The sequence below is a fragment of the Adiantum capillus-veneris genome, chromosome 8 (assembly GCF_014529385.1).
Source record: "Adiantum capillus-veneris isolate H3 chromosome 8, ASM1452938v2, whole genome shotgun sequence".
Classification (NCBI taxonomy): domain Eukaryota; kingdom Viridiplantae; phylum Streptophyta; class Polypodiopsida; order Polypodiales; family Pteridaceae; genus Adiantum; species Adiantum capillus-veneris.
In genome coordinates this window covers 89545435-89569627 of record NC_140938.1, presented here as the reverse complement: position 1 = coordinate 89569627, position 24193 = coordinate 89545435, and the positions used below count along the sequence as shown (strand labels likewise).

Genomic DNA, 24193 nt, shown 5'->3' with positions numbered 1-24193 from the left:
TCTAGAGAGCAGCCCAAAGCCACATAATGCATTAAAACATCATAGAAAATGTAGAATCTAGCTAAATCAAGGAGTCGGGAGTCGAGAAACAGATCAAGATCTCTGATCAATAGATACATCATGCTAGAGGCTAGAGCAAAGCAGGAGATGGCAAAATATGGAGCCTCCAAAACCAACAAGACTATATACTGAGTACTCCAAATGATCAAACATAAATAGAGCCTAGAGGGTGGAGTCCAGCCGCTCGATGCTAAATAGTGAATCCAAAACATAAGTAGAGCTAAGAGGAGTCAGGACCGAGGCTAGAGCAAAATGCAATGAGCTCTAACTCTCATCGCAGGCCACCTTCTCATCATCACCCTCATCATCCTCATCCTCATCCCAAGCCTCATTCTCAGCAACGGAGCATGAAGTCCCAATATCAATCGGCATGCTAATAGGAAGAGACTCCATAACATCATCAGTGCTCTGTGCAATAGCCTCCTGAATCTCCTGCAACTCAAGCAAGCGCTCCTCATCTTTCTCTTTGTTAAGCATCTCTACTGTCACCTCCATTCTCTCATAGCCGTGCTCTTTGATCTTCATAAGAGCCTCAAGTTGGTGTGTATGTAGACAAGCTTCTCGGTATGAGCAGGAAGTAGCCTATTTCTTCTCTTGGTGTGAATGAGAGAGAAGGTGCTCCAATTTCTCTCACATGGAGAGGCACATGTCCCTTGAGAAAGCTCCTTAAGTGCAAGAGTCTGCAATGTGGGCGTGCAAGCCCCAAAAGTCTCCCACCATTTTACACCCTCTTGCATTCTCTTTGGATCCTTTGCAATAGGATGAGCAAATGACTTTCTTTCAATGAGGAAAGTGTCCAACTCATCAATGAGGGTACCTTGCATGGTCAAATCACCCTTGGTATACCTGTCCAAAAATGTCATCCACCCGTCATGAACCTCACTATCATTGAATTGCCCTCTTCCTCGCCATACAGGATGCAACAAGTATCCCACAGCATGCAATGATGTGTGCATCATATTCCATCTATCAATGCATAGGTCCTTGATCTCTTGCATCCTTGCCGCATGAATACCTTGCATGTTTTGAATTTGCCCAACCATGCGATCCGTAAGCTCATACACAAGCCCCATGGTGGCTCCTTCCCTATCAGCCAAACGAAGTATCTTCAAGATGGGAGCACAAATCTTCAAAATTAACTTGGCCTCTTGCTAAAAGGATGCATTAAACACAATGTTTGAAACCACTGTGGCCTTTGCAGTCCTGGATGCCTTCATTTACACAAATTTTGCATCAATCATAAGCCTACGCACACCTTGCATACATCTCTCATCCACAAGACTAGCCAACATGATGTAGTAGGCAAATCGAGTGACCGATGGCTTCAACAATTCCTTCTTGCTAAGTATTTGAAAAAATGCCAAGAGAGTGGACTTCCTTGTGACAAATGTGACAACCTTTGTTGCATCTGTAACAGACTTGGACACTCCAAGTCAAGAATCAACCGCGACAGCACCAAATAACCACTTCAAAACAATTCACAAATCACAATAGATTTGCACTGGCCCGGCAGAGTTCCGTGCCTAGAGATATTGGCCCCAAAGACTGGCGCCCCTTTCGGTATTTCTTTTTGTATTAATCAATCATCAAAGTACAAGAGAGCGGTTAGGGTTTCACTCTCAGACTCTGCGTCCAGATGCTTTGAGAAGTGAGGCCCTCACCACTAATTTAAAGGTTACAAGGGATGCCCAAAAGCAGAGCCCCAAAAGCTTTTAAAATAAAGCATCAGTTCTCTCTCTCTTTTAGAGAGTCTTTTCTCTTTTTTTTTTTTAAAAAAAGCAAAATTTGCGTCGCTCATCATTTTCCAAAAAAAAAAAAAGTTTTTTATTTTTATTTTTTTAAAAAGCCTCCGCGATTTCCGGAAATTAGGGTTTTTGGCAGAAATTAGGGTTTGTAGGAATTTTAGGGTTTCTGGCAGAAATTAGGGTTTCTGCTGTCCGCCACGTCATCACTTTGTGACAGACCCCCCTCTTGAAAGCATTGTAATCGACTGTGATTACGCCTGCAAAACCGACAAAAGCCATAAACCGTCTTAGCAGACACTGACTGTTAGTACCTACGTACTAGGAACACACATCTAGCACATGAACAAAAATCGGCAGTCACATCACACGACATCACAGGACATCACCAGACATCACAGGACATGACATGACATTCAACATTCATTCGCATCTTAGACCATGATTTATCGGCAATGTAGCTAGCAATCACATCTAGGTCCAATCGGGACCTCATCGATGTCCGATTGACTAACCCCTATTGCAACCATGTCTATTCGAGATCAATCAGACCAAAATGCTGCAGTCATTTCGGCTATCAGTTTCTGCACTCACAAGAAGTCAAGAACAAATCAGTATCATTATTAGGAATTCCATTTCATAAAGTCATCCAGCAGAATACTCTCAGCTCTCAGTATCCCTGAAGCTCAAAGAGACATCAATGACTTTAGTATCAAAATCGAGGCATCTGTTGACAAAGGAGCGGAGTAACTCCCCTCTTGTGCATCCCACTGCACCAGATCTTCGGCCAAGCTGAGTTTCTGGGTTCCGTTTGGAGTAGACTATGCTAAACCAAAACATCGAGGTAAAGTTTCACAATCTGAGGAGTATCTGCTAGGTCCTCCTCCTCCATCCACTTCGCATCAAATGCAGGAAAGTTCTTGAACTAAACCAAGAACCGCCTTCGGACTTTACCTTTCTTTGTATCATTATGTGCCAAAATCTGTTCAGGAAGAAGGATCTCCTCGTTTTCTTCCACTGCGGGTTGCTCATCAGGCTCCCCATCATCAGGCACATCACCCTTAACAGGTTTCAAGAGACTCACATGCAATGCATTGTGAATCCTCCAAGTATCTGGCAGTTTCAATCGGAAGGAGACATCATTTATCTTTTCAGTAATCTGGAAAGGTCCGTAGTATCACATACTAAGCTTTGGAAAAAGCCTCTCCTTTCCCTTTTTCTTTCTTAGGCGTGCCTTCTCAAAAGTAAGAGCACCCAATCATCCTCCTTCAGTTTCAAGTCGCGACGATGGCGATCCGCTGCCTTTTTCTGTCGTTCTTGAGACTTCTGCAAAGTCTCGCGAACCTTGGCAAAAGTCGTATCCAAATCTCGCGAATATTCATCCGCTTCCAATATCTAATCTTTCGTGCTCAGGAAGGATGGAACCTTCGTAGCACTTTCAACAATCTCACATGGCGTCTTCCCTGTCGAAGAGTGTATCGTGTTACTGTAGGTAAATTCCACCAAAGGTAGGTTCTTTTCCCATTGAGTCTTCTGATCCGAGATACTAGACTTCAATAATTCTAAAATCACTGAATTGGCAATCTCAAATTGCCCGTCAGTCTGCAAGTGGAACGATGACGAGAACTGCAACTGCGTGCCAATGTTCTCCCAAATTGCCTTCCAAAACAAACTCATAAATCTGGGGTCTCTGTCGGAGACAATCGTCTCAGACGTGCCATGTAATCGGAAAATCATCGTGATCATTCTGTGTTCTCGGGAGATCAAAAATGAAATCCATTGCAATACTTTCCCAGGGGTAGGTGGGTATGGGTAAAGGCTGTAACAATCCCTGTGCCTTGTTCTTGTCAAACTTGACCTTCTGGCATACCAAGCAACTGCGCACAAACTCTTCCACATCCTTTTTGAGTCTTGGCCCAAAAAAGTATCTCTCTACCCCTTTCATGGTGGTAGCAATGCCGCGGTGACCTGTAAAAGGTGGATAGTGGCATTCAATCATAACCTTTTCCCTCAACGGCTGTGTAACGCACAACATAGTCTTTTTCATCTAGTAGCCCGCGGTGAATCTTCGTTGTGATCCCAGCCCGCATCTCCAGATGCAAAGGGAGTCGACTGATCATTGCCTGAAGCCATAGGTGCCGCGGAAAAAAAAATCGAGGATCGGATTTCCCGTAGAAGAGAAATCGGCCGTGCTCTGATACCACTGTAACAGACTTGGACACTCCAAGTCAAGAATCAACCGCGACAGCACCAAATAACCACTCAAAACAATTCACAGATCACAATAGATTTGCACTGGCCTGGCGGAGTTCCGTGCCTAGAGATATTGGCCCCAGAGACTGGCGCCCCTTTCGGTATTTCTTTTTGTATTAATCAATCATCAAAGTACAAGAGAGCGGTTAGGGTTTCACTCTCAGACTCTGCGTCTAGATGCTCTGAGAAGTGAGGCCCTCACCACTAATTTAAAGGTTACAAGGGATGCCCAAAAGCAGAGCCCCAAAAGCTTTTAAAATAAAGCATCAGTTCTCTCTCTCTCTTAGAGAGTCTTTTCTCTTTTTTTTTTTAAAAAAAAAGCAAAATTTGCGTCGCTCATTATTTTCCACAAAAAAAAAAATAAAAATTTTTAAAAAGCCTCCGCGATTTCCGGAAATTAGGGTTTTTGGCAGAAATTAGGGCTTGCAGGAATTTTAGGGTTTCTGGCAAAAATTAGGGTTTCTGCTGTCCGCCATGTCATCACTTTGTGATAGCATCTTCAAGAATTTTTGCAATCCAAGGGAGCTTCTCAGTATCCTTAAACAAGAGGTCCAAGCAATGGCATGCACACCTCGTGAAAAAAATGTGTTTCCATTTCTCTTCCACCATTTGCCCGGCCCCAACACAATTAGTTGCATTGTCCATGCATACCTGCACAAGATTGGAGGGTCCTACCCCAATAATCACATCCTTAAGCTGCTTGAATATAAATTCCGATGTCTGTCTGCCTAGATGTGTCCACAGATTTCAAAAACACAGAACCATGTATAGAGCATGCAAGAAAGTTAATGATAGACCTGCGTCTAGTGTCAGACCATCCATCACATACAATTGTGCATCCATGTTTCTTCCATTTCTCGCGCATACCCATGATCTCATGACCAATGCATTTGACCTCATCATTTAACTCTGTGGTGCACAAAGCATTGTATGTGGGAGGCACATAAGATGGACCAACTTGTCCAATTGCCTTGACCATTTCCAAAAAGAAAGGACTCCGCACTTTCCATTCAGGAATGTCCTCTGCATAAAAAACCTGCGCAAGGCTTGATCTGCTTGCTGCGTACTTGCAAGCTAAATGCACTTGCCAAAGGCTCTTGTGCAACCTTCCTCTTCTTCCTTGAGGACCCCACATTTTATTTGGAAGCCGAAGTCCTTATGGCACTTACATGTGCACTCCCTGATGCGTGTGTACTCATTGAGCCTGAGGCACCTCCTTGAGATAGAGAGGCATTACCTCCCAAATCATCCACCAAGGCATCTACATATGCATTTGGGTCCTTCCCATCATTCTTTACATCTACATGCAATCTTGTGACCACCTCTTTGACGTCCTCTGGCATACTATCACATGGGCCTACACCATGGCCAGAGATGGACAATAAATGTGCACGAATACGAGAGGGACCTCCGTCCCAAGTATGCCCACAATACTTGCATTTACATGTAAATTGCCCTTTCTTTTGAGGCTTCAATTGTTATACATACTGCCATTCGGGACGCTTCACTCGGCCCATCTGGATTCTGCACAGTGCAAAGTTCAAACTTCAAACCTTGACAAAGTGGAGGCCTCAGGAGCAGCCCACTGGTGAAAGGAGAGCGTAGGTGAAGATGGAGAACCGCGAGAGAGAGTGTGTGGGTAGGGCTCACAGGCTCAAGCCCACAATGGCCTCAATCGGGTCACGGCTGTGTAGAAAGTGCAGCGTGGCAGACTCCAAAAGACTCGCGCAGAGGCGTTTACGGGCAAATGTGACCTTTAGGGGAAAAAAATGCCACATCGTCAAATCGGCCTTGCCCACGTCCGAAATCCCCAATCAGACGCCAATCTCACGCGGACGCGCCCGGAAGTATGGTTGCCCAATCAGACGCGTCTGAAAAAAACTATGATTGCGATCATGTCTATAGAGATTTATAAGACCGAAATGCTGCAGTCATTTCGTCTTTCAGTTCCTGTACTCAAACAAGTCAAATGAGAGAGTACAAATCATTCATGTTCAATTTCGGGAATTCCATTTCATAAAGTCATACAGCAGAATATTGTCAGCACAGCAATATCCCTAAAAACCAAAGGGATATTAGTGACTCTATTCAATCCAGGTAATTTGTGACCAAGGAGCGGAGTGACTCTCCTCTTGTGCAATCCCTTTGCACCAGATTCAACCATGCTATTCTGCGGGATCTCTCGGAGTAGACACAGCTTAACCGAATGCTTCAAGGTAAAGTTCCAAAATCTGAGAAGTATCTGCTAGGTTCTCCTCCTCCATCTACTTCGCATCTAATGCTGGATAGTTCTTGAATTTAGCTAAGAACCTCCGAATTACTTTACCTTTCACTTTTCTTTCCTTGTGTGCCAAAATCTGTTCATGAACGAGTATCTCCTCGCTCTCTTCCACTTCGGGTTGCTCATCTGGCTCCCCATCAAGTGACACCTCACCTTTAAAAGGTTTCAAGACACTCACATGGAATGCATTGTGAATCTTCCAAGTATATGGCAGCTTGAGTTGAAAGGAGACGTCATTTATCTTCTCTTTTTTTTGGAAAGGGCGATAATACCTCATGCTTAGCTTTGGAAAAAGCCGCTCCTTTCCCTTTCGTTTCGTTAGGCTTGCCTTCTCAAAACGTAAGAGCACCCAATCGTCTTCCTTGAATTTCAAGTCGCGTCGATGTCGATCTGCTGCCTTCTTATGTCGTACTTGAGACTTCTCTAAAGCCTCGTGGACCTTGGCAAAAGCACTTCATGAATGTTCTTCAAGTCAAGCCAATCACGGATAGTCTCAATTTTGGCCGGGTCCATTTGTACTCTTGCTGCTGAGACCATGTGTCCCAAGAAATGTATCTCCGGCAAGAAAATCTTGCTCTTTTTGGCATTAATAACCAATCGATGATCGCACAATGCTTGAAAGATTTGAAGCAGGTGGTGTCGGTGCTCTGCTTAATTCTTGGAGAAAACTATAACATCATCAAAGAAAGTGCCCACAAAAGATAGATGCTTTCGGAAAATCCTATCCATCATTCGGTTTAAAGTTGTTGGAGCATTGGTAAGTCCAAAAGGCATCACCAAAAATTCGTATAAACCAAATGTTGCTAAATGGACTATTTTTTTATTTTTCTGAGTAATTTCTGTTTATTGAAATTAGAATATTTAAATATGTGCACTTGAACCGTAAGGTTAGGAACTGTAGATCTATTGGAATTACTAAAAGCCATAAACTCTGATGCGTCATATGATGGGTGACATTAAGCATCGCGAAGAGGTTGTACCGTTAGTTCGGTAGGAGAGACCGGGGAACGGATTCCGGATGCGTCATGTGATGGGTGACGGGAGCATCAGGGTTCTGAGAAGCCTTTTCTAAAAAGCGAAATATTTTAACTTGTTTTCCAGGAAAAGCAAACGCTTTCCCATGAGGAATCTATGTTTGCATTGCATCTATGCTTGAGAACTGCACCCGGGGACGCCCGGAATGTGCTTGTGTAGCACCAATTTTCAGCTCACTGAGTTTTATTGAGTTTTGTCTAGGTTCACATGTTTTTTAAAAAAAGTGACCGGCCGCCCACTTAATTAGTGGGCACCCATTAAAAAAAAGCAAGGACTTATAAAAAAGGCCAGCGAATGCTTTGTATGGCAGCCAAAATCAGCCAACGCTGTTTCTCTCTCCTCTCTCTAGCTACAAAAACAGCCAGAGCTGACTCTCTCTCTCTCTCTCTCTCTCTCTCTCTCTCTCTCTCTCTCTCTCGCTCTCTCTCTCTCTCTCTCTCTCTCTCTGTGGGTCTCGGTTATCTTTGGCGGTGTTCGGACCGGCTATTCCCGTCGGTCCTCGGAACCTATAAAAGCAACACTGGCCTCCTCTCTGGACACTGAATCTTACTAGCGCTAGTGGAGAAGGGGACTCTGCCGGGATGAAGACGCAAGTGATCGTGAGACTACAGAGCACGGAGGTCGCTTTTCCGTACAAGAGCGACAGATATCAATTGTGGATTCACCATACGAATTGTTGTCTCGTGTTTGTGTGTGTTTGCAAGTACTTCATCGTGAAGGAGAAGCGGGAAGGCCTCAGCCTACGCTCTGGAATTCGGGAAAGGAATTCAAAAATTGTCTGCGGAGTCTCGACTCCGAGTACAGACGGAAAAAGGATTGAGAGCTCCTCTCTCGGAAATTCCCTCACGGGAAGGAACGACCATGTAGTCTAAAAATAGAACAGAGGGGTTTTCTCTAGTTCTTGTGCTTGTAAAAAGATTCTCCCTAATAAAGATTCTCTTTAAGAGGGGGGACCAACCCATCTTTTGGTTTCAAATATTGTGTCGAACTTCTCCCTCAACTTTGTTCAGTTGAAAGATTATTTATTTTCAGCTTGTTGATTATTTGTGTGCGCTCCCATTTGTGACAGTGGTATCAGAGCTCGATTCTCTTTTTCTCTGCAAAGGACGATTCCGGGAAGCAACGAGAAGAACCGTGACAAGCCACGGAAGAACTGTTGAAGACGAACTTCAGCAAGTGCGAGCTCAACTCGCGGAATTGCAACAACTTATTTCGTTGCCGGCTGTCCAAGACGCTTTGGACGGAATCAAGAAGCCGCAAGGAACAGATGCCGATGCGCGTCAGAAAATCTTGCTAATGGAAGTAACCCGTAGGGGGATGGTGCGAAAAGAGGTGCCGAAACGCACAAGGGATCTCCGGACTAGGACAAATGGCCGTCCAAGAGCAAGGGCCAGGAAAAAGAACTTTCTCTGCTTAACGAAAGCAAGAATGTCTCTCTCTTCTCCATCATACTCTCTGATTATACTACTACATCTACTTCTCATACAATATCTAAATCTTCTCCCAAGAAGAAAACTCCTACTACTTCCCTACATACTACTAAAGAGAAGCCCCAGTTCAAGAGGGATAACCGTAGACAAGGATGTGAAGTTTGATAACTACACAGGACGGAGAGATATCTCCAAGGCACTGTCTTTCATCAGGCAGTTTGAAGTTACTTTTGTGAATGGAAACTTCACTGAAAAATCCAAGTTGCGTCATGTTGGGATGCATCTCAAGGAGATTGCAAGCAACTGGTGGCTAGCCAAAATTCTGGAAGGTACTCGAGCCAGAACCTGGGCTCAATTCAAAGCTGAATTCTATGAACAATTTCTTCCACCTAATTACGAGAAGAACATTCGGAAGGAATGGGACTGGCTCGCCCAAAAGGAACAAGAGAAAGTCACGGCTCATGTTGACAAGTTTTGGTTGGTTCTTTTGAAAGTTACGCCTTTTATGAAGATTTCCGACAAGGAAAGTCGGTACAAAAGAATCCAAAAACCTTTCACAATAGGTATCCAAAGTGTCACTCTTGGTCATCCGAAGATGGTTCCAAGCGATTCTCACATCTTGTTCGTACTCTTGGGTCAAGCAAGAAGAAATAAAGAGCTGTTTGAACTTCAACCGCTTGGTTAGGGCTTCTTTCCTCAAAAGAAGAGTGGACCACCATGTTCGTGCTTTTCCCTTCAAAAACGATGTTGCCCTCCTGATCTTGGAGTGCTCTGAGTAATGCCCTCCAGAGAAGGCTGTATCAAACTGCTGAATGAAAGCCAAAGCCTTCGGAGCATCTCGAAATCCAAAAAAGGATTCATATTTCACTGAGTGTCCACCATCTTTAAATCCCTTTGTGTTTTTGTTCTTATCTTCGAGGAAATCATACTGGTTGGCTCTGTAAAAGTGTTTCTTCTTTGCATAAAACATGTGATTGTCGGAGTCCGAAATGTCAGAGGATGACTTTTTCGTAGAACTATTAGAAACGGTCGGAATGCGATCTTCTTTGCCTTTTTCTCGTTCTTTCTAAAACTTTGTTTCTTGCTTCGCTTCTTGCTAGAAGAACTGTCGGAAGAAGAGGAAGAAGAATTGGGTATTCCTTCGAAACGCACATTCTTCTTCTGTTTTGTGCAGTTGCAAAAGTAGATTGACGGCCCAAGTAACCGGGGTAGTCAGTTAGTCCCCTTGTTGGGCTTCTTCAACTACTTCTTTGATGGTTTCTTTGATGGCCTTCGTGTCAAGAAGCTGATTGATTCGGGTCTCGACAACATCATGAAGTTCTTCTTCAGTGAACATCCTCGGAATAGAAGGTTTCTTGATTGCCGGTTTGATTGGTGTCTCGATGGCTTTTGGCCATTGGGTATGCACTTCATTCATGGACTGCTGGGTCAAAAATTTTGCATATTGGGGATCTTTGGCAAACTGTAGCATCTGCTTGCGCACTCGTCAACCCGCTGTTGGCATTGCATCTCCATGAATTCGTACTGTGAGGGCCGGGGTGGCCCGTACTCATTCTCCCCTAAGTCGCTTGAATTTCTAGTACTGCCTCCTGCCTCAGGGGTGGCAGATGGAATCATCTAATTCTCTTCGGAATCCATAAGTTCCGCGAGAAGAAGGATCGGATCCCCGGTAGAAGAGAAATCAGCCGTGCTGTGATACCACTGTAACGAACTTGGGTGCCCCAAGTCTAGGTTCTGTCGCGACACAACAGAGATTCACTTAAAACACTTCACAATTTATGAGTCGACATGGCCCAGCGTAGTTCCGTGCCAAAGAGAGATTGGCCCCAAAGCTTGGTGCCCCTTTCGGTATTTCTTTTTGTATTAATCTTTGAGCAAGTACAACTCCCGCGGATCCCCAGCTCTCAAACTTTGTGTCTAGATGCCTTGAGAAGTGAGGCCCTTGGGCTCCTTATTAACTTACAAGGCATGCCAAAAGCAGAGCCCCAAAAGTAGGTAAACTCAAAAGCATTAACCCCAAAATCACTCGGTCAAAAATCTGCTAGCAAAAAGCAGTGAGTGCAACTTGCGGAATTCCGTCCAGTTCTGCCACGTCAGTAGTCAGCGCAAAAAGCGGGATTCCGTACAGCCATGCCAGCAGCCTGTCAGCGCGTTCTGCGAACATCCGTACGGCCTGCCACGTTAGCTGCCACATCACCAATCCATACTGTCTTTGCCACGTCATCATCTGGCATGTGGGTGGTCATGCCTTGTCATCAGTTTGTGACACACAGACACATCTTAAGTTAACTACATCACTCAATGATGGGTGACAGTCATTATAGATTTGCTCAGAGAACTAATGTCGCACCTCATTCCACTACATAGAGAGGTGTCAACTACATACAACAAATAGAGGATGCCAGATCTCACAAATGACTATGAGCATATGAATATCACATCCTGTAGCTATATTAGAGAGAGATCAGGGTGCGCCTTCAGTAGACCATTTAAAAGAGGGTGGATCGCGCATTGTCAGATTGGTACATTCGTTTTGTAATATTCACATTTTTTACCTTTTGTCCTTTTTTCCTTGATAGCTAGAAGGCCTACCTTGTATATCAATCTGTCTCATAATTGATTTCAGTCTCTAGTAGACATTAATAATTCATGCTCTCTCTCTCTCTCTCTCTCTCTCTCTCTCTCTCTCTCTCTCTCTCTCCAGCGCATTGTAACTTTCTAGTCTCATAGGTCATTTTGGCCTTTTGAAGACGTTAATATAACATTTCAGTTCATTTCATTTCTCTCTCTCTTGACACCTTGGTGACACCGTGGTTCTTTATGGAGTTGAAGTTTGGGGTGGTAGCAACTCTAAATCTACTTGTGAAGAGTTTGAGAATGTTCAAAAGCGTTTTTTTTACAAACTTTGTACAATTCTAGATGCAAACACCGTACATGTTCTCACTTCTTGAGGCCGGATCACTTGCCATTGAGGTTATGGGTATGAAGAGAGTCATGGAGTACATCTTAAGATGCGCTAAACGCTTCACATCGACTTCCAAGACTTGCACGGGAAGCAAGTGAAAGAGTCCAAAATGTTGGGTTAAAGCCCTAAATAACCCCTTTTTGTACATTTTTATACTTTGTCCAATATTGAACCTGGACACATTTTTTAAAGGTCACTTATAATAAAAGTGGGAAAACCCAAAACTCACTTATTGAGTTTTCCCCAAAAACGTGAGCTCTCTCTCTTCTGCTAGCGCTTCCTCTCCTGCTGGCCTTCGCCTCCCCTCTCTGCACACACTGCACTTCCTCGCGTGCTCTTTCACTTGCACACACCGCCGCGCGCTCATCAACTGGTATCAGAGCCCGATTAGGGTTTGCCCCCAAACCTGCAAACACTGAATTTAGCCAAGAAGGTTAATTTTCACTCGAGATTTTGCAATTTCGTCGCCAAAGGACTCGTCCCCGGACACTAGAGAGCTCCTGGCAACCAAAATTGACTTAAAACATGCTGAAATTAGGTCAAAAACAAGAAATTACAGGTTATGACAATAAAATATAGGTTTTGCAAATGATGTATTAAGGTGCGGGAATACTTTTGCTAAGTCCCTGAAATTGCCGAAAAACGAGCCCTAAAACAGGTGTTTTAAGCAAATTTCAGATTTACGCAGGTTTTTGCAAGTGTTTTTATGGTGCGATTACATTGGGGAAAGTGCAAATAGATGCAATCCACGGACATTTGACAAATTTTGTCGATGTATGAACATCTGTGGCTCAATTTCATGCAATTTTGATGCTACAAATTGGGGCTTTTGCGCTTACATACTTCTAAAGGCTGTGTATTAGCCTTGTGTATGTCTTCTGAGGTTAAAAACAACTAAATTTGTTGTTTTCGAGCACAAATTCGCTCGCTGAAATTTCCTGCGCATAAATTTCAAAAATTGAATTTTATGCCCAAATCGTCCTATTTTGCCCCAAATTGCTCTTGTGACCATTTAGAGCTGTAATGCATATCTCTGTGAGGCTATACTCCGATTTTTGCGCATTTTGCCCAAAAATTCAGCGTATTATCCCTCTTATTTCGTGCAAGTATGGCCTCATCTTCTTCGGATGTGAAGAACCTCTTCGAGATTAGGAGGTTCGATGGAACAGGTTTTGATCTTTGGAAAGACAGGATTCAGGGAATCCTATTTCTTAAGGATTGCGAAGGGGCACTTGAACAGGTGAAGCCACAGAATATGACAGATGAAGCATGGGTTAGCATGAACAGGAAAGCCGTTACATACATTAAAATGGCCATGACAGATGAGACCGTCATTGATGTGAAAGGTCTCACGACTGCTTTTGATGTGTGGGAGAAGTTAAAGGGAATGTATGAAAATACAACGCCTGTCAACCAGGTGCACTTGATGCGAAAACTTGTTGGCATGCAACTAGATGAGTCCAAGAGCGCGGCAGAGCACTTGTTATTGTTCGCAGGTACTTTGTCGCAGTTACAAGATTCTGGCTTGCCCCCTTTTGATGATAAGCTGAAAGCTATCTTCTTGCTTATGACCTTACCTGAGTCATGGGAAACTTTGGTGGTTTCGTTGTCCAATAACCCCAATTTGACCTTTGATGGTGTTAGGGGTTCTATCTTGAATGAAGAAATCAGGAGGAAAGCAAGTGGAGAGGGAGACAGCTCTGCCAACATGGTTAGAGGCAGGACAGAAAAGAAGAAATGCTTATTCACAAAGGAGTAAGAGTAAGAGTAAAGAAAGGGGAAATGCAAGCAAAGGCAAGGGTGATGTGACTTGCTATCAATGTGGCAGGAAAGGTCACAAGAAACCTGATTGCAGGTACTATAAAGCTGAGTTAGAAAGGAAAAAGAATGACGGAGACGAAAAGAAAGAGAAGAAGGAAGTCAAGGCAGATGCAGAGGATAGCTCAAAGGACAAAGAGAAGGCCAATGTGGCTTCTAGTGTCGTGATTGAGGAGGTGTCAGATGTAGAGGACATCTTGTGTGCCACTTTGTCAGATGATGATGCTTATGACTTCGATGCCTCTCTAAATGTTCATTCACAGGACATGCAGATCACCAAGAGTGATCTTATTGATGCTTTGTTGACTGTCAATGATGCATTTGTCCCAGACTTGGATTGTTGATTCCGGTGCTTCATTTCATGTGACTCCTATCAAGGAGTGTTTCTCTACTTTTGATGTAGGCAAACGTGGCCATGTATACCTTGGAAACAATCATGCATGTTCCATTGAGGGTATTGGCACTGTGCATCTCTCCATAGATGGCACAAATGAGCTTGTCTTGCATGATGTTAGATATGTGCCAGGAATCAAGAAGAGTCTGCTTTCTGTTAGTCAGATGGATATGCATGGTAAGAGTCTGCTTTCTGTTGGTCAAATGGATATGCATGGTTACAACATTTTGTTTGAGAGAGGATCATGGAAAATGACCAAAGGCTCAAGGCTGATTGTAAAGGGCCCAAAGAAAGGGACACTTTACTGCATGCATGGAAAGGCCGTGTTGGGCAAGTTTATTGCATTGCCTGAAATTAACTCTCACATGGAGTTGTGGCACAAAAGGCTTGGCCATATGAGCCAAAAGGGCCTTTCTAAGCTTTGTACTTTGAACAAGCTTGATGCTAAAGGCACAAAGCTTGATTTTTGTAATGAATGTCAATATGGCAAGCAAGTAAAGCGTTCTTCTTACTCTGGCGTCTCTCGTAAATCTTGTGTGCTTGATCTTGTACATTCTGATGTATGTAGCATGCCTACTAAGTCTATGGGTGGTGCATGTTATTTTCTCTCTTTTGTTGATGATCATTCTAGGAAAATTTGGGTTTATTTGCTTAAGTCTAAGGATGAAGCCTTTGCTGCGTTTAAGAGATTTCATGCATTTGTGACCACCCAAACTGGTAGAAAGCTAAAATGCTTGCGTACAGACAATGGGGGGGAGTACACAAGTGCTGAATTTAACAAGTTTTGTGAAAATTTGGACATTAAGAGGGAGCTTACTGTGCCATACAGCCCCTCTTCTAATGGTGTGGCTGAAAGATTCAATAGGACACTTTGTGAGAGGGTGAGATGCATGCTGTCCACAGCTAATCTCTCTCTTGGATTTTGGGAAACTGCAGTGCATATATGCAATCGATCCCCTCACATGTCTTTGAAAGGTGACATCCCTGAAGAGGTTTGGTCTGGCAAGCGTGCTTCATATGATCACTTACGTATTTTTGGTTACGAAGCTTTTGTGCATGTTAGACCTGAGTTGAGGAGTAAACTAGATGCGAAGTCCATTAAAGGCCTCTTCATGGGATGGTGAAGAAGGCGAAATGGGTTACAGGATTTGGTTACCTCAGCTCAAAAGGGTTGTACGCAGCCGGTATGTTGTTTTTAATGAGGCAAGGCTGCTTCAAAACAATTGTGCCTCAAAGCATGACCATAAAAGGGTGAAATTTCAGTATGACCAGCCACCTGTTAGGCCTATTTTTGACCCTCAGGATGCACCACAAATGGCTGAAAATGTAGATGATCCATTGGTGTTTGAGCCAGATGATATTGGACAGCAAATTGAGGCTCCCGAAGGGCATTTGCAGCCAAGAAACAATGCTGAAAATGGTGCTGAAAATGATGTACAACAGCCCATTGTTGATGATTTTGTAGTGCCACCTGATGTAAACCCATTGCCGGATAATGTGGATCATTGGGTGAGGCGGTCTACTCGTCAAAGACGGCCTGTGAGTCGATATGACCCCTCTTTGCATTACATTATGTTGACAGATGAGGGAGAGCCTCTTACGTATAAAGAGGCAAAGACATGTGAGCACAGCGACAAGTGGGAGCTTGCTATGCAGGAAGAGATTAAAGCTTTGCATGCTATTCATACTTGGGATTTGGTTGAATTGCCCAAAGGAAGGAAGGCTATTCCTAACAAATGGGTGTATAAAATCAAGACTGTTGATGCAAAACCCAAGTATAAGGCAAGGCTTGTTGCAAAGGGATATGTTCAAACCAAGGGCATAGACTTTCAAGAAGTGTTCTCTCCTGTTGTGAAGATGACCACTTTGCGTGTATTGTTTGCCATTGTGGCTGCTCTTGATTTGGAAATGGACCAAATGGACGTACATACCGCTTTCTTGCATGGTGATGTGGAAGAAGAGCTTTACATGAAGCAACCCGAGGGTTTTGTCATCCCTGGCAAGGAACATTTGGTATGTATGCTCAATAGAAGCTTGTATGGGTTGAAACAATCATGTAGACAGTGGTACAAGAAGTTTGATCACTTCATGCTTAAACATGGTTACAAAAGAAGCCATGCAGACCATTGTTTGTTTACCAAACGTGATGAGGATGGCAGCCCCATCATTCTTGTGCTCTATGTCGATGATATGTTGATAGGTGCAAAGAAAAGAAGCACTGTTGATGCTCTTAAAGGGCAGCTGAAATCTGCGGTTTCAATGGAAGACCTTGGGACAGCTGAGCATATACTTGGGAGTGCGTGTTACACGGCAAAGAGACAAGCGTCTATTGTATTTGTCGCAAGAAAAGTACATTGAAAAGCTGCTGGACAGATTTAACATGGCTGAAGCAAAGCCTCTTGGTGTGCCATTACAGCCATATGTTAAAATCTCCAAGGATGATTGTCCCAAGTCAAAGGAAGAAGCCAATGACATGCAAAGTGTGCCTTATGCTTCAGCTTGTGGTTCACTTATGTATGCTATGGTTGCTACTAGGCCTGACATAGCCCATGCAATGGGAGTTGTTAGCCGGTTTATGGCTAATCCAGGCAGGTTACATTGGGATGCAGTGAAGTCTATTATGAGGTACTTGAAAGGGACTAAAAACAAATGCCTCTGCTATGGTAAAGGACCAATGGAGTTGAAGGGATTTTGTGACTCTAACATGGCTGGTGATGTGGATACACGGAAATCCACAAGTGGCTATGTATTTACTCTTGCGGGAGGTGTTGTTTCATGGTGTTCTAGATTGCAAAAGATTGTTGCATTGTCTACGACAGAGGCTGAATATATTTCAGCCACTGAGGCTTCCATTTGGTTAGCACGCCTATGCAGGGAGTTTGGTTTGCCTGCCAAGGCACCTATGCTTGGTTGTGATAGCCAGAGTGACATATGTCTGGCAAAGAATGCCATGTTTCATGCACGCACAAAGCATATTGATGTGCGGTATCACTTCATACGAGAAGTGCTTGAGGATGGCCTTATTACATTGGTTAAGGTCCATGCATCACAAAATCCAGTCGATGCTCTCACTAAGTGCTTACCCAAAGCACAACATCATCTATGCATAGAGATGGTGGGAGTCACGTAGCTTAAAGGCGCCATTTTATGCCTTTAAGTGGGAGGTTGTTGGGTTAAAGGCCTAAATAACCCCTTTTTGTACATTTTTATACTTTGTTCAGGTTCAATATGAACCTGGACACATTTTTTAAAGGTCACTTGTAATAAAAGTGGGAAAACCCAAAACTCACTTATTGAGTTTTCCCGAAAAACGTGAGCCCTCTCTCTTCTGCTAGTGCTTCCTCTCCTGCTGGCCTTCGCCTCCCCTCTCTGCACACACTACACTTCCTCGCGTGCTCTTTCACTTGCCGCGCGCTCATCACAAAAGACGCAGAAAAGCAGAATACTAAGTTCAGGTTAGATACAAGACATCCAGAAAGTGTTTTGGAAAATGCATTACACTTGCTTCGTGATGCCTCAATCAACGCCAAAGTGAATGACGCTTTTTACAGCGTCATGTATCACAGCTTGGGAGAAATCTGGAGGTTCAAGCTTCATACATTACACCACATATGTTGCCCTAAACTATAAACCATCGGCTCCAAACGACAGAGCCGCACCCAACCTTACATGCTCAAGCCGATCCTCTTGAGTGCGATCCGCACTATCGTCTCCAACCGACTTGGAAGTCCTTTTTGAACCACGATGTAAACTCTCAATTGTGACACTCATTTTCACAATCCTTGAGCTTCAAGAGTCACTGATCAGCTCCAAACACCCTACATGATATGTTTCTTTTGTTCTCATATGTCATATTTGACCTCTGAGGATGATAATAGAATGTATCTGTCTATCTGCCCCAGTTATAGCTCAAATAAGAAAATCATGAAAACAAGACCTGGAGCTGCCCCCTCTTGCAACAATTGTGCCTGGGAAATTGCTAAGCCAAGTGACTGCCCTGCAAGTCACAAATCTGCAGTCCGGATTCTTCACATGAGCATAGATAGCACTCCCCAAACCAAATGAGCATGTGGAGATACCTAGAAGCAATGGCTCAATGACTCATCAGTCTCCAAGGAGCATTGCCGACAAGTCAAATCATACCCAAAGCCTGTGCTGATCAAATGCCAACAGGGAGACAGCATTAACATGGAATAAGAAATCCGCCTGCCGCTCCTGAGTTCCTAGAATTGCGAAAGAAAAGCATGGGAGATGATAAATTTTCTGCTGGAGTCAATGCGGCATACGGCTAGGCCTGATAGAGACAATGTTTTGTCTGGCCAGAATTTACAGCCAATGCGCATAGAGTACTAAGAAAATAACATGGTATTCACACCAGGGCAGCAATCTATATGGAGTTTAGTATCCTACATTCTATTTATGAATGATTCTTTTGAGTCCCCTTTTTACAAAAGATGTGCCCGCACAAATGCAACCATGAGCTAAGCAATTCTCAAACTTTCATCTGCTTGCCTTTTTTTTGTCCCTTTTATCAAGTGAAAGTTATCTTCCCTAAGAGTTGATACAGCTCCTAAAGGTCAATTGAACATTGTGTGTTTGATCACAATATTTTGTTATAAGCTCCATGGTTGCTGTACTGATGCTTTCGATCTACAGACATTAGTGAGGATGAGTCAATACTATGCATGATGGAGCTGATGGTTATAGTGTCTTGTTGATGACTACCATGAGTCTATACCTTGCACCTTACATTAAAGGTGAATTTGGGCTTATCTCGGATTTATCTAGGTCTGTATCTTGTCCACGGTGATTATTTTGTCCAGGATTGACTTTTCGTTTAGTCTGGTAGGGGATGTCTATTCCAACATTGGCTTTTCCCGATTGAACACTTCAATTTAGTGTGAGACCGTTGATGCAGGATCACAAGATAACAAGGAGTTTATTCTGTTTGTAAGCTGGAACTAATGCTGCCTTTAGCATCTTTGACAAGTAGCATCTTCAGGTAGTGATTGGCCATCATTTTTTGAGGGAGTATGGATGAGGCAAGAAGGTGGGCAAATTAATTGTATTGTCAGAGAAGCTTGTCATTGATTTTAGCATGTTTCTGATGCCATGCAGCAGTTATAGTTTGCTGAAAAGGCCCTTCTTCTTAGCTATAATTGAAGCTTTTTGTTTTCTGATTCTCAGGGCTTATATCATATGCAATCTTGTCTGAACATAGATTATTTTTGTTGAGACAATTCATTGATCTGGTATTGTTCCATTTCTACAGATTTCCTTACCATCCGCTCTTTGGATCAAAGAGAGAAGTAAAGTATGCTTCAAGCACACATACTTGCTTGACAGTTTGTTCAGGGGCAACCAATGGAGCTGCCACGAGCAGCTTTTCTGAGGATAGCAACAATCTTGTGCCTGTGGACTCTGGTTTGTCAAGAGTATCTTTTTTAGAGAATGCATCTTCACCTGAGAAGGTCAATGCTGTGGAGGCTGGTATTGAAATTTTGACAGCAACGATTACACAGCAGACAGAACAATTCTTTGTTAGTGAGACTGATGGTGATCCTGATCAGCCCTCGGAAGGTTTTTCTTCAGTAGCAGAGGCAGTTGATGCCATTCGTAATGGCAAGGTGAGTCTTCTTCTTTAGCTTGCGTATTGGAATAATAAAAAAGCTTTTGTTTCAATGTAAGTTGGGCTCTTACCCTGCTTATAGAACTAACTGGTGTTAAGAGACAGCTTGTATGAACACGGCTTCATAACTACTAGAAGCTCTAAGATAACTTGTCACCAGTTTTGAAGGGATTCTTTCTGCATTCCTTTTCTAGCATCAAGAGATCTGGACACCTTATGTTGCTAAATGGACTATTTTCTTCTTTTTTTTTAGTAATTTCTATTTATTGAAATTTGGATATTTAAATGTGTACACTTGAACCGTAAAAGTTATGAACTGTAGATCTTCTGGAATTGATAAAAGCTATCAGAATGGAGAACTCTGATGTGTCATATGATGGGTGACATTAAGCATCGAAGGAGTTGTTCCATAAATTCGGTGGGAGGGACCGGGAAATGGGTATTTCCACTCCGCACATGATGGGTGGCGAGAGCATCAAATAGGGAATATTTCATTGGTATGGGGGGAAAACCGAACTCAATAAAGGAATACGCGTAAAGATGTAGACACAAGAATAAAGATGGGTTCTAAGAAGCTTTGGGTAAAAAGCAGGATGATTTTCAAGTGCTTTTTGGGAAAGCATCTGCTTTTCCGTGAAGAATCTATGTCTACTTAGCATCTGTGCTTGAGAATTGCATCCGGACGCTTGGAATGTGTTAGAGCAAGCATTTGTTTCTAACTGATAAGCTTCAGTGAGTTTTTTAAACAGGTTCATACCTTTTATAAGGTGACTGGCTGCCCACTTAATTAAAAGAAAAAGGAAAATAAGGAGCGCTCCCCTTACGGCTGAAAACAGCAGCATGCAATGATCTCTCTCTCTCCACTCTAAGTAAGCTTCCGCCAGCCCCATACCCACTATTCTGGCCGGATTGCATCCCAAGGCACCCCCCTCCAGGAAAAGCAAGGTGCCCCTTTCCTCTGGCTATTCATGCCAGCCTCGGGAGGCTATAAAAACAGCCACCGCTCTCTCTTCTGGATAGAAGAATCCAGCGCTAGGAGGAGGAGACTCTACCAACGGGAATCTGTAAGTGCTTGCGACATCTCGGTGAAGGAAGGTTGTTTACAATGCCGAAAGCAACAAGTGAATGGTGTCCATTAGTTTTGCAAGTCTTTGTTACTGTGTTTGAGCTTTTTGCAAGTACTCCATTGTGGAGAAGTAGCGAGGAGGCTTCGGCCTACGCTCGGGGATTCCGGAAACGGAATGTGGAACGATTTGTAGAGCTTATTGCTCCGAGTAGAGACATGAAAAAAACCGAGAGCTCGTCTCTTGGAATTTCCCTAACGGGAAGGAAACGACTATCGAGTCTAAGATCTAGAACGGAGGGATTTTCTCCGGTTCTTGTGTATGTAAAAAGATTCTCCCTGAATAAAGATTCTCTTTAAAGGGGGAGACAAGCCCAATCTTCTAGTCCCCAATACTTGTCGCTCTTCTTTCTCGCCTCTTTTAATCAATTTTCTTTTTATTTTCAGCTTATTGATTATTCGTGTGCGCTCCTTTTTGTGACACCTTAATAATAGCAGAACAATGTTGTTGAATCGTACCAAACTGGTAGTGCAAGTTCATCCTAGTATCTCAAATACTCAAGACGATTATGAGGAGATTGAGGTACCCACGTGGGTCTTCTCTTCAATTATTTTGAAGAGAATCCCGTCTAATTAGAAGTTCATCAACTGTACAGGCAATCACTCTCTAGAGTTTTGTAGAAACTTTTATTTAAGTGAATTCTATAGTATGTAGTCTTCCTTAAAAGCCCCGCTTTCTTAGTGGTGACACACCCCCCTCGTAAAAGAAGAACATTGCAGATTGCACCTATCAAAACCACGAATTAGTAGACATAGACACCATTTTTTACTCATGGTGGTCTACCAATTGGCTTTTGGTGTGCTCAACTAGGCTTCAATCCTTTGTGCATACCTTGTACAGGTAGGAGTGTGGAGACTCCCAAACCACGGCCTTTGGGGTTGCTTCACATCACTCCTTGTTTGGTGAGCTCTTTCATTACTTCTTCCAAAGTAGGGGTCAAGTTTGGCTTTCTTACGTGGGGAGGAGTCTCATGGTTGATGCATTGTCTAGCAATCATTTGTTCTTTGAGGGTGCTGCCACGGATTGGTTTTTATGATGACAGCCTCAAGGTATCTCATGGGTACCTTGAGTATGATACCCAAAGTGGATGCGCAGAACGATGCTCCTTAGTTCCACAATGAGGTGTTCTGCATGCTAGTTACCATTGCATTCTGGAACGTTTGGCGGGCTCGTTGCCGTCATGCTCTCAGTGCTACACCCTCCTCTATTGTGGAACATCCTCGTAGACATTTGGGTGGATATTATCCGCACTCTATGTAGCCAATGGGATTCAACAACGGGTTCGTGGAGGGAAGCTGGGGAGAGTAGGCTTGGTTTTATCACAACGCCGGGCTCACTTCCACATGTTTTCAAGTTTGTCTGAGGTCATATACAGAGGCATTACTCCCCACCGCAGTGGTTTATCCTACACTCCTCTCATCCTCCACCTTGAGGAGTTGTATTTGGTGGATTCTCCCATACCTACCTCTGGTTTTTTTCATCCACGTACATCCTACGAGATAGGCTATTTCTAGCATCTTCAGGGTTCTATTGTACTTAGAGCTGATCTTTTAACCACAGAGAGAGAGAGAGAGAGAGAGAGAGAGAGAGAGAGAGAGAGAGAGAGAGGAAATGATATATTAACGTCTACAAAAGGCCAAAATGACCTATGAGACCAACAAGTTACGAACTGGTGAATCTAATACAAAGTCTTGTGTTGAAAGAAAGACTACCACCCTAAACAAAATGTTCTAGTGAAAGTGAAAGTGGGGGAAAGACTAGAGACTCTCTAGTCAATACAAGGTACAAAATAATTAGGGATGCAAGAAACTTAAGCTACTAAGAAGGGGATAATCTTCTAGCTCAGAGTATCAGTTGATGTCGGATCTCCTTGATGTCCTCCATGGTCAAAATCCTGATTGGGTATCGTGCATGGCGCGCCAAAATAATATGAATCCTCCTCTGTAATCTCCGTCTATGCTGGGATGCCCTTCTCTGTAATCGTGGATGCTTGGATCTCGCTAGGTCCATCGCACGGTCAATCAGTGTGCCTCTAGTGTGATGCGAACTCTGCTGTAGATTCTGTTTGTCTAGCTATCTAGTAATAATGGCTGGCCTAAAATAGTCCGTAACCTGTCGCTGAGTCTGTCTCTCTGGTCGCCTCAGCAAGCAATCTCTATCTCTCCTCAACTCAAGCAAGAACATACCCAAGCATCTCTAATCCTGGTATCCCATAACTCTAGAAAGTGGTCGAAAACCCTCCCTGAATAAGCAATGGAATCGCCTGCGAATCTCTAGTATGCGGAGCAATGACATATGTAATGCAGCTTTGTCTCTGGCTCCCTATGGCATACACGACATCATCCCGAATTCCTCTATGTTTGCGAGTCTTAATCTCAAGCTAGGGTGAGGATGTGCGTATCTGGCCAAAAGCACACCGCACCCCAAATGATAAATGTGTATCCATATAGTTGGGCCTGACTACAAAGCCATCTGCTATTGGAGAAAATGTTCTTTGTAAAAAATCCATCTTCGTGCCCAACTCCTGAGTAGGCTCTATCCAAGTCCTCCTGGTGTCCATCTAAATCAAGTCCTGGCGGATAAGTCTAGTAATTTCTGTCTGTGTCTCTGTGAGAGAGGGGGCCTCCAAAGAGTACTGGAAGGGAGATAGTTTGTCCATGCTAAAACCATGCATCTGGAACCAAGAAGTCATGTGTCCATACCAGCAGGCCGTGTCTCCCTGTAAGGCCAACTACCAGGAAGACTCAAGAGCAAGCCAGGCATATTTGTTTCTGGGAAGGTCCTACAGGCTATGTATGAAAGAGACTGATCTAGTAAATGCCTCAATCACCACCGAAGCGGCAGCTAGCTCTGCTCCTAATAATCTCATGAGGTACTAAGGCCTTGGCTCTAATCATCTGGGAAATCATAAATACCAAGGGTCTCTCCATCCCTTTCCATCCATTAGTGTTGCATCTCTACCGTGACAACCAACTGAGGGGCCCCAAATCTGCACCCCATACATCATAACTGAGGTTATCAAAGTATCAAAAAGCCAAAGTTTGGTTCAAGGTTCCTGAAACCAACGTCACCATGAAACGCGTTTCAACAGGTAGGGACAGGTGAAACGTTTTGGGCCTTGAAACGTTTCGCTCAGCAAGTGAAACACACGCCGTTTCACTAAGGACAAGTTACCGTAGTTTTAGTTTCAAAGTCGTTGAACGCATGTTTCGGTCTCATGTTTCATTGTGCTCTAATTTTGGACTGAAACGTTTCATGGTGAAACACCACGTTTCGGGGTGAAACGTTTTGGCCTTGAAACGTTTCGCGGTTACGGTGCCTGAAACTGAACCTGCGAACACATTTTCTCGAGTCTGCCCAAGGCTGCATAGGCGTTGGTCAATCTAGTCTTTGCTGCTCTTAGTGAAAAAACTAGCCCACTGAAAACTACCCCAAAGATAAGTATATGCATCTGTATACTCC

At 43.5% G+C, this 24193-nt stretch overlaps 1 protein-coding gene across 1 annotated transcript in view; it reads left to right on the top strand.

The window, feature by feature from the left end:
• LOC147452534 (putative bifunctional riboflavin biosynthesis protein RIBA 1, chloroplastic) overlaps nucleotides 1-24193 on the top strand; it is an 89339-nt gene that overhangs the window by 42403 nt on the left and 22743 nt on the right. The window contains exon 3 of the mRNA XM_086518184.1: nucleotides 19251-19605. Within this exon, the coding sequence (XP_086374310.1) occupies nucleotides 19251-19605 (355 nt within the window). The remainder of the gene's footprint in view (nucleotides 1-19250; nucleotides 19606-24193) is intronic.